General features: G+C 42.0%; 1 protein-coding gene across 3 annotated transcripts in view; it reads right to left on the bottom strand.

The window, feature by feature from the left end:
- Positions 1 to 11172, bottom strand: part of STRN (striatin) — a 66766-nt gene extending 55594 nt beyond the window's left edge. For 2 of the 3 annotated variants that reach the window (XM_064445867.1, XM_064445865.1), the window contains exon 1: positions 10762 to 11171. In XM_064445867.1, coding sequence (XP_064301937.1) covers positions 10762 to 11061 — 300 coding nt within the window. In that variant the 5' untranslated portion in view covers positions 11062 to 11171. Of the gene's footprint in view, positions 1 to 10761 lie in introns of all 3 variants that reach the window. The other variant, XM_064445866.1, reaches the window with a different exon arrangement.
- Between the last annotated feature and the right edge of the window lie 496 nt (positions 11173 to 11668).

Below are 11668 nucleotides of genomic sequence, written 5' to 3' on the forward strand. Positions count from 1 at the left end.
GATTAAGAGTTATCATACAACACCACCTTTATGTGAAAATGAGCAGAGACATGCTTCCAATACAGGGCAGGCCTGACTAACCATTTGAGAGCCAAGATTCAAAACTGTTACCAGAAGCTTCTAAAGTGCATAAACTAATGTAAACGTTCCCAACTCTACACCAGCAGCTGAAGCATCTATGTCTTACGATTCAGCACGAAGGAAAAGGATTGTGTCCTACCTCCTCTGGGCCACTGGCAGCCTACATGTATTATACACATATTGTACAGGAAGAAAGAGCACTGGAAGAAATATCAATTGATTCTTTGGACATCTTTTATTGTCAGTGGTATGCCAATGCTCTTAACTGATGACTTAGAACTTTTCTTTTTCCTGGACTTCCAAGAAATCCTTGTGCTTATTACTCAAAAAGCATGAAGCAACAACAGAGTAGAATTCATGGCCCAAGAACCATCTCTCCAGCCCTACGCAAGCTTATTGCCAGCATCCTTCAAGGTTACTAAATATTCTATAGATCGGTAGTTTTACTGGCAAATCAAGAAACAGACAAGTGCACCAGAGGGCTTGAGAATAATTTCGCTCTCTCCTTGGAAAGGGCAATATGCAGTTTCTAGCATAGTTTGTTTATGCTTTTCTTCTGAGCAGCATCCTTATGTGGAGTACTCATCATTTTTTGAGAAGTTCTGGCTATGAAAATGAGAATGCTTACATTTGATTCTTTTCATAATATACAAAAAGTAAGGAGAACGTTCCCTCTCTTTCCCACAGGATGTTAGTGACCCTTATCCCTCATTTATGTAAGTACTAGATAATTAGAATTAAGTCAGCCTCAGGGGACAACAAAACATTAAGAATTTCTTAAATAAAATTCGAGCTTACATATATAACTAATGACAGTATTCAGGTTTATTTGTAACGCATATAGGACAGCATTAAAATAATAACTGAAATTTTATACTAACAATAATACTGTAACAGTCCATATGTCATAAGCAGATTTCATTCTTTACAATGTTTGGCAATAAACTGAAAATACATCAAGGAACCTAAATGTTCATACCATAAATGAAACAACTTGTAGTATAAATGAAAACTTAAGTGAATACAGAGTTTAAATAGCTAAAATTACAAACTATGAGATCTAGCAGTACTTTCTCAGTCTCTAGAACAAAACAGCGATAACTCTAGGTTCACCATTTCTGATCAAAATATTTAGCCAATACCTGCCTAAACGTCTGTGCAAACATTTAAAGTATAAGACTTCTGGGTTCAAACACAATGAAAAGTATAACTGAACTGTACAACTACAGTTTTCTTATAATTCTGATGTAAACAGCAGAATCTTAACAGATTGAGACTGCACAGGCCATTTCCCATGGCTGTAGCTTTAGCACAAGTCAAACTCAAAGCCCGCACTACCTGAGGGAGTAGGGGAGCAAAGGAGGATCGCTTCCACTTTGAATGATCTGCAACACTGTTCTAACGCTTGTGCTTTGGCCACTCCCGGGAAGGTCTGCCAAAAATTTCAAGAATTCACAAATATGCCCAACAAACAGGTTCTGCGACAACTGACCTTCTAGCTAATAAGGTTAAAATGCATCAAGTTGTAAGCTAGTCATCACAAATCTCTCAAATGCCTACGGGGATCACGCAAAAATTCATATTGTGCCTTATGGGTGGGGCGCATCATCTCCATAAAGCACCCTGCCCCGCTGGCTCCACAGCAAGGAATCAAGGCAGCATCCGCCTTAAATTTAATCCAGGCTAAGTGCTACAAGTTACTGTATTACAGTTCAACTGTGAAATTAAAATCAAGAGAGTGAGAGGAAGGAAAAAAACCAGTCTATTTCAGCTACAATTGGACAGTCCAGTTTTTTTTTCCCCCCACTTTATCTTGTTAAAGATTTTAGTATTATCAACTACAAAAACACTCAGACATTTCACACACATTTGGTCTAAATTAACAGCACTGTAGATATATTAACTACTCCACTTCTTGACCGAGACATTTTAAAAACAACATTCATTATGTTAAAAAAAAAAAAATCTAACATGCAATAGCATTGTTGTTTTAAGAAATTCCCCAAAGACTCTAAGGTCACATTACTGTGAAGCAGACAAAAGGGTGAGGCAATGTTTTAGGTAGCGCTGGGTTAGAAACAACTTTTTTTTTTTTTTAAAATGTTGTTGAGTTCCAAATACAGGCTTAGCAGCCATAACAATATAATCAAATAAGTGAATTGCATCTCAATAAATCTGGATTTTACCAGTGTTTAAAAAAGTAAACTGAAATTTACACTTCCTTGAATCAGCAACCACAAGGATGGTAAAAAGTATATTATACCTGCACAGTGTTTTAGGCTGACACCTTGACATTACAGAAAAGCAAGAGATCAAAAAATATTTATCTTTAACAGAAAATGTTTAAAAAGAAACAATACTATGGCTGCTAAACAAATGATGCATAGTATCAACTGCATTTTACAGCTATTTCAATTTAAAAAGTGATTTTTTTTTAATTCTTAAGACTCTCAAACTATAAAAAGCTGTCCCATTCTTTTCTTTAAAATATTTATCTTAACATTTTAAAGTAAACCTCACTTCAAATCTATGGGCACTTGAAGGTAAACAAGCATTATCTGACAAAGTAAGAGTTACTAAGACATGCAATTCTGTATAGGCTGCTTCCATAATTCAACAAGGTCTTCACTGGCTGAGAGAAAGAGAATGAGTGAGGGGAAAAAACTGCAAGAAAAGTACTGCAAAAAATATGTGGATAGCTAAAATAACTAAATACATATACAGATGATTCAGCCTCAAAGAGTCATTCTAACCAATCTACCAAGATCTGCCAGAAGGATTCTGCAGGCTGCCAGGGTGCTCAGTATTTTAGATTATAGTTGGCTCACTGAAGCACTACATATTTAAGCATATTTGTAAATAAGTATAGGTATGCTCCGGGGGGAGGAGTGGGGGGAAGAGAGGAGAATAGATAAAAAACAGGCAGAGGGGAGGGGGGAAGGGAAATATCAGTGGTCTGTACAACCGGCAAACAATTTTTCAGGCACCATACTTAACAGTGTAGCGCCCACCCACTAGCACTCCAGGCAAACAGAGGCTAGGAAGCTGTTCTAAGCACCTGTAGCCATTTACAATAACAAAAAATTGAAGTGGTGCCACAGGCTGAAACAAGCGGCAGGCACTGAGGCATATTTAGTTTCAACCCGCGCAGATGCATGTCATCCCATTTATCACCTGCACGCTCACACTGGACGATACCACCTCATGGGACTAATGCACAGCACAATCTGCTACTGGCAAATTATTTTTGGTGGACCTCTCAGAGATATTCTAAAACTGGCATCAGAACTAAGCCCTGAAACAATTAAACCATCCAAAAGATAAAGATGCAGCTTATGGCACAAAAAAAAAAAAGATGGTTGAAAAAGCTATTTACTTACATTCTTCACCTCTTTTAGAACTGTTTGAAAAACAATTTCTTGTCAGTGAATTCAAAACTCCTAATAGGTCATCCAGAATCAAAAAATTATTTAGTAATTTATTCCTGGCAATACCTTGCTTACTAATTTGAGCATCTCAAACAACAGGAAGACTTTTTTTTCTGCAGTTTGAAGTGTTTTACTAGGTAGATCTCTGTTTAGATAGTCAGTCTTTCTATTCTCCACTGCTGCCTTTCACTGCAAACATCAAAATACTTGCTGACTTAGCCAAGCAATGTGTATTCAGCTTATTTAATCATTCTTCATAAGCAAAAAGTTTCTTTGATCCTCCAGTCATTTTCGTAGCACACTTAAGTGGTGAGCATTAACTTTTTTTTCTCTTCCTTTTGAGTCCCAGGAGCATGCTCTATGTAGGCTGATATAAGGACAAAAAGAGAGCAAGTTTTAAATGTGATGTAATTCTATAGACAACACTGCAATAACATGTCACAAAATAATCGCATTATTATGAGCTGGAGTCCAAATGGCAAATGCTCAAATATAATTCCTTTCCACTTGCTGTACAAGAAAGGCAGAAATGCAGCAACAGCAGTCAGCACCAGGACTGATGAACAGACTTACGGCCCACATTTAAACTGAAATAATGGAAGTTCACAGGCTAAATGAATCACTTGGGGTATAGCAAGACAAGGGAGAACAAATCTGGAGGAGATTTTTAGATTTGGCTGTGGCAACAAAAAGAGGAGCAAACCAGACTTGACCACACAAGCATTTGCAAAGGCAATCAGCACACTCCTGTTTCTCGCTCCTACAGCCAGGAGCAGCTAGTCCTTGTATTCACGCATGCATCACCACCCTGAACTGACTAGAGCATCAAGTGAAACAGATACAAAAATAACTGATTTTATTCTCACCTCCTGTTTACAAGCTTGGATATGAATATCGTGCATGCCATTTTTGTTCCAATGCTTTTGCAATCCTGCCCTGTGTGACTGCCCTAAAGGGAAACACATTCCTAGCTAAGAGCAGAAAAAAATGCAGTTTTTCCACACCGTGATCTTAAATTTAACTTCTTTTGTTACTGGGTTATTTTCAGAATATTTAATATTAGTTAGCATATAGCAAACTTTTCAAATAGGAAAAGAACCTCTTCTAGGTTAATCCATCTACCAACCTATACAGAACAGGTCACTATAATAAAGGCAACCTTTGTTTTCACATTTCAAAGTATTTTTATTTCTAGTGTATTATCTGCAAAGCTTGGATCCTGAGTACTCTGAAGAGCCGTTTCAAGGATCTAAGCATTTCTCAGCATCTAAAAACAAAACATAACAATCCATCTATTTCTAAGTCAGTTCTTGCCACTTTTTAGCTAAGGAACTTAGAGCTTGACAAGGCCTGGCAGCCTCGTGAAGCCAGATATGTGAGCAGGTTGCTGACCAATACCTATTTTCTGACAAAACCATGTACAGATATCCATTTTAGTTGAGGCTTGGCATTTGTACAGCCTTACTTTTTTTAGCATTAAATTAAGATGAACCAAAAGTTCTCCCCTTGGGGAATTTTACACAGCCTGTTCTACAATTAGTAAATACAGGTTCAGTACCTACTGAAATGTCGATAAAGGCTGTTATATTTGCAACTTGTTATTCAAACAGTGCAAAGTTACGTAGCCCTGATGCAATAAAGCTGACATCAGCCAAGACCTTCAACAGAAAAAGGAGGACTACAACTTCAGTGGGACACAGGGATACCAATTTAAATTATAAATGTGCACCAGTGAAGAAATATAGGGTGTTTCACCATATGCTAACCTAACACAGAAACCCAAAGTTTTCTATCTTGAATGTAACAATTTATTTTATTTTTGCTTAATTCAACAATTCTATAGCATATCATGAAAACTGGAAAATCTTCTTCCTTTTTAAAGTACAACTTTCTGTGAAAAGCGTTGGTAAGCTTTAAAGACCACTTGGAGACAACGTAACATTGCAAAATTGTCTGTTCACATCACCTCGATATTTACAGCAGCACTGTCCTGAAAGAGTTAAGCCCATTTAAGAAACACATTTTCATTATATTTAAACTAAATTACAGGTGTAACAGATTGGAGAGGAATTGGAAAATCTGGTGCTGGGGAATGCTTGGATCATTTATGCAATTAAAAAAAAATCAAATTACTATAAAAACCAGGTACAGGCCTGCAAAGAACCAGTCTCATCAGTTTCTGTTTACATTCTACTTCTCTACAAAAGCTACATATTTCTATAATGTTGCTCTTTCATCATCCAGCATTCACTCCCACTAGTCCTCCTGGCTTAAATAAAACAAGCCATGACAGTTTATCAATGAATATATTGGGATTAGCTGGCAGTCATGCATATAAGCAAACACAGAAGAAGAGTACAGAAGCTTCTCTTCTTTGCTTCACATGAATTCGGCAATTAGAAAGTTTGCTAAAAAAGCTTAGCAAAAGAAAGTATATCTGGCAGTCACCGGCACCCATTTAGCATCACCTTTCCCAACTAAACATGCCTCAGTACTGTGACCATGGCTTATTTTCTTCCACCTTTTTTTTTTTTTTTACTTAACTGATATATTTAAAACAATAAAGTTGAAAATATTGTCCTTCTGGGGTGGAGAGGAATTTAACATTAATCACTGTCGTCTTTAAAATATTTTTTCTCATAAGGCCAATATTACATCCAAAACTTCTACAGCACTTCTGCCAGTTCACCTTTAACACAGTATCTCAGAGATTCAACCCACATCATTACATTTGCAAATCGCATACAGAACTTCTTCAAACTGTATTTTATCTTCTATTTTATGGGCCAAACCAAATCTTTAGGAGTTTTCCATTAACTAAATAACTGATTTCATCAAGTCACTGCTCATTACTTTTTCTCTGAACATTTGCAGATTATCCAGCTATCACAATGATTTTAACTAGAAACTTAATCCAATAAGACTGTTGTCTAAAAGCCAACAAACTGTAAATACCAACTATTTCTGAATCAAGTAACCAGTGTCCTAAACCACATTATAAATAGCCACAGCCATCTGTCTGATTTGCCCCTTCTCCTCATGACTTTAACTTGTCTGTCTCCAAGAACACAATCTTACCACGTAGTGCGCCTGGTTTCACCGCCTGGCTCTTGCCTCAGAACAGCAGCAGCGAGAGGGAAGATCACCATTCATGACCCACCGCCCCCCCCCGAAAGCTAACGTTACTAAATCTGACTTCCATAAATCACCTCAAGTGCTCATCTATTATTTCCATCACATTCCTTCTATTACAGTTGTTTGCTATCATTTATCCACATTTTATCTCATTTCATTAACCCTTTCCCTATCAGTTGGGGCTTTTGTTTTTCTTTTGGCACTGCCTTACAAGGAATGTTTGTAACAAAGCTGCGGAAAGACAAGCACGTTGTATCTATGTATTCTCCTTAATTTCCTTGCAAACCTTTTTGAAGGGAAGTTTACCCAAGAAAAATAATTTTAACGTAACCCTATAAGGTCCCACTACTCCAAACCAGTCTACTACTCTTCAGACACAGTTATAAGGAGAAATTAACACTTTAGTAGTGAAGTGGACAAGAGCTACAAAATTCCCTAGCAGGATACAGGGTGTCTATACACATGGTTACATACAGCACAGCAGTTTGTTGCAACTCTGAACATTTGTGAAATGTGGAGAAATGTCAAAGTCTGCAGATCAGCATTTTTGCCAGAAAAATGTTTGTCAGAAGCAAAACTTTCCACAGCAACATATGCATTCCTTGCAAAGACAAAATTTCTAGTCAAAACAAAAGCCATACACACACACAGACACAGACACACACAAAAGCCTTCCAAGCTCATCCAGCCCAGAAGCCACAGAGCTCAACAGCTTTGTCACTTGCTGGGACAAGGACGTGCATCAGCAGCACTCAGCTCTGCAGGGGTCCCAGCTGTGGGGTCAGGGTCCCCACCGCTCTCTCCTAGGGGTGGCAGATGGCTAATTAAAAGGGAAATAACATCCGCAACAGAGAATCACCTCCAACCAGTCAAAAGACATATGGTTAAGGCAAGACACCAATATGGGAGGTAGTTCAAATCCTACTTGCCTCAAGCAAAGATACAAATTTCAGTGCCCTGCATACACATTTGATCAAACACTTGGCTATTTTGGGATGGGCTTGTCCAATACATAAAGACAACTCTGAAATGCTTCACAAACACGGTCCAGAAAAATGCAGAATGAGAAAAACCTGAAGTTCAAAACTTTTGCAGAACAGGAAACCCTTTTTTGCCAACTTTCCCAAGCAGCTGCTAGAAGAACCTAAGAAAAGGAAAATTAGTAATTTCAGAAAAGATATGAAAATAAATGATGATGCTACAAAACACAGTTTGTGAATACTAAAATAAAGATTAATAATGTTAGCATTTATTCTAGTGAATTACTTCACAGGGCATCATGAAAGTTTACTCTTAGGATAATTTTTCAATCTGCAGATGTCAAAGTACCTTAAACAGAAAGCAAGCATTAAATGTGAAATATGTAATCAGCAGACACGCATCTAGGGGAACCCTGTATGAATTTGTTTTCATTCTTTTTTTTCAAATACACAGCTTATTAATGATACTTGCACAGATATAAATATTGAAGTCCTCTTTCACCCCAAATGAGGAAGATTATACATAGATGCAACAATAATTTCAAAAAGTTCAAGAAAAATAATTAGAAAATCAAAGTAAACATGAATATTTGCCAGGGAAAGCAAAATACAGGCACTTGACAGGAAGAAAAACCTTGGAAAGCCAGTACTAGACCAGTAACCAAGACCACAGTGTAAGCTGCCTGGCCTGCCAACTCACATATGTTACAAATTTGGGTGTGTGTCACCAGAACAAGCATCACATAACGCAACAGAAAGGTACTCTGCCTGAATATCACATTTAGTTCCACACAATTAATTATAAGGGAAAAAAAAAAAAAAAAAAGAGAAAATAAGAAGCCCAGAGGCGAAGAAAAGGAAGATAGGAAATCACAGTGGGACTAACTTACAAGGTGTTTTCTAGAAAGAGGGTATACCTTAACTAACCAACAACTACAGAGCAGAAGCCAAGCACAGTAATACTGTGGCATAAAGTATCTGAAGTATTTAAATATCATGGGGGGGGAAGAAACTGGAGATAAAAGAAGTCTACCTTTAAGATACAGGATGAATTGCAGAAAAAATGTGCAGGTTACTAAGAAGACCATACAAAATAGGTTCTCTGCCACACAGCCTCCCAAGAGGGTGGATAATCTAATACTGAAATTTACACTGGATAGAAGACTAGTAAAGTACAATCAGGAGCACTGCACCTTTATCTCGAGAGAGAAACTGCCCAACCTCAAATTTCCATTATTCTGTTAAACATTTCCACATATATAGGCCAACAAAAGGCTTCAGAAGGAGTACAGAACCGGTTTTTAATTAACGCTGCTCATCCTCCAGCTGTACATGTACAACTTCTAAAAGCCATCCCCTAGCTGCTAAACCCCTAACACAAACCTCTCACACGGATCAAAGAACATTCAACTGCAAGCGGTCACAGCAGACGTAATGCCTGATGACCATAGAGACAGCCAAGAATTTTGCACCTTTCTGAACATGACTCTGCAGTAGATAAATGCTGTTACAGCTCGTGCCAATGCCAGCCACAGTTAATTATAACTTTATTGAGGTGTTTTGGCAAAAGCCAAAGGTGTTCAAGCAAACAGCTTTGTAAACGGGTTATATTTCCCATTCTGCACTGATAATTCATGACTTCAGCAAACAGTTTAAATACTCTACTTCTTTCCTCCTGTCTCATCCATAAAAGCTTACCAAGCTTTTGAGGGATGCTTGAGGGAGGAGGGGGGAGAAGGAATGGCATGCTAGCCTGTGTTGAAGAGCACTATAAATATGTGAAGTGTTATTACTGTTAACACACTGGTAGAATTTCTTGGGTCTTGTTAAACAGATTTTTCTCTCCAAAGCAATTATTGTAGATCTTTATCCGCTATGAAAAAAATGTCAAGATATTTATAAGACTCCACAGGATATATGACACATGATGTTCTTCTACATAGAAAGTAACTAGCTTAGCTACATAGTATTTACTGGATGGCAAAAATTGAAACATGACTGTTACTAATACATTTTTCACTGAATCATTGAAGTTAAAATAAAAATTATTCTTTTGTCCTCATGACCATTTCCTTTAAATTCCTACAAGGGAACCCTCACCGAAGAATGTCACATCTGCCACTCTTCTCAGAACCGTTGTTTGATGTTACCATAGAAAGCAAAATTAAAAAGATGACTTCCTTACTCATTAAAAAAAAAAACAAAAAACACAACCCAAAAACAGAGAAGTGGTTCGCATTGCTAAAGAGGCTCAAGATTCTCTTCAAGACGGTGGTACTTTCAAGGAAAGCCACAGAAAGAAGAGAGATGGACAGGAAGCAAGAGACAAAGAAAGGAGACCTGAAAAGGAAGCCAAGTAGACGCTTTTCAGTCTCAGACATGGCCAACTGCAAACCAAACAGCGGGCAGCTGGTAATGTGGACAGCGTTAAGGTTTACCACAGAAATTTCCTCGTAAACAAAGCCAAAGAGGAACAAGGAAGGTTGCATTATCGACTAATATTAGAGTTGATGTAACGTGCCCATCACCTTAGTATCTGACAGTAATGGCTCTAGGCCAGCAGTTCACAAGTTCTTTAACCACAAGATCACTATCACTCCTCTAGTGCATTAAGGAGCGCCTCAACCCCATCGCTTTTCAACACAACACACTACGTAACGTGTCCCAGGACACCGGAGGAGCTGCGGCCGGTCCCACAGGCCTGGCCGGGGGCGCGGGGGGGTGCTGCCCGCTGCGAAGGGGCAGCGGCACAAGCCGGGCGCGCAACAAGCCGGAGGCAATCTGCAACAGCGGATTATGAAACTGGTGACAAGTTTACGCGGCCGGCCCTGGAGGGGCACCCGGAAAACTCCGGAGGACCGGCAAAAGCAGCGCGGCGGGCAGGGGCCGCTCCCCTCAGGGCCGGCCGCCATGTCACGCCCCTCCGCCCAGCGGCGGCGGCCGCCCGCCCTCCGAGGGGGAGGGAAATGGCCCGCGGTGGAGCCGGCCGGCGGCTCCCTCCCGGAGAGGGGGACGAAGGGGAGGCCGGGGCAGCGGCTCGGACGGCCGCTCCCTCCGGGGACCCCGGCCCTGCGCAGCCGGAGGGCAGCGGCCGCCGGAGCGGAGCAGGGGGGAGGGAAGGAGGTCGCGGATGTTACCTGCAGCTCCGCCCGCTCCGCCTCCCACTCGGCGCGCTCCGCCTCGAAGCGGCCCCACTCGTGCTGCAGGAAATGCAGAATGCCCGGGACGCTGTACTGCGCCCGGGACGCCGACACCGGCGCGGCGGCTCCGGAAGCTGAGACCCCGCCGCCGCCGCCTCCCGCTGCTGCCGCGGCGGCCGCTGCCGCCGCCGCCTCACCCGGCTCTAGCCCTGGCCCGCCCGTCGGCGGCGGCAGAAGCAGGGCGTTATTGTTGTTATTGTTGCTGAAGAAAACGCCGGGCCCCGCTTGCTCGTCCATGGCCGGGCCAGGTCCGCCGCGCTGCCCCCCGCCACCGCCCCCTCCTCCGGGAGCCGCCGCCCGCACCAGCCGCCTCCCGGCAGCAGCAACAACCTGGGTGCGTCCCGCCCGCCCTCACCGCCTGACAGCCGCCCCCGCCGGCTGCTACGGCAGCGCGGCGGGGACAACTGCGGAGAGCGATTCGCCCCGGGCCCTCCCGCGGCATTCTGGGAAACGTAGTTCCGCGGGGCGGGAGGACGAGGCGGGAAGGAGGGGACTCGCCTTTTTCTCCCCCGCGCCGCCCTTATTTAGGGGAACGGCGTTACGGCGAGGGAGCCCCATCCCCGTGACGTGCTGTTCCGGGGCAGGGAGCAGCTGGCAACCTACCCCCCGGGCCGGTCGGCTGGCGGGGTGTGAGGGAGGCCGCGGGGAGCCGTCCCGGCCCCCGCCCCGCCAGGCCGCGGCGGCAGGGGCAGGGCAGCAGCGAGAGCACAGATCAATCGTCATCTCCACCTCGCAGCCGGATTTAAACGGCTTTGGCACACTCGTGGCCCACCACCCCGGGAAATAAAAAGATCTGGTATCTCACAGCAGTTCCACAAACTTTGGTCAGCCCCGGCTTTTCCAT

The sequence above is a fragment of the Phalacrocorax carbo genome, chromosome 3, assembly GCF_963921805.1.
Source record: "Phalacrocorax carbo chromosome 3, bPhaCar2.1, whole genome shotgun sequence".
NCBI classification, from domain to species: Eukaryota; Metazoa; Chordata; class Aves; order Suliformes; family Phalacrocoracidae; genus Phalacrocorax; species Phalacrocorax carbo.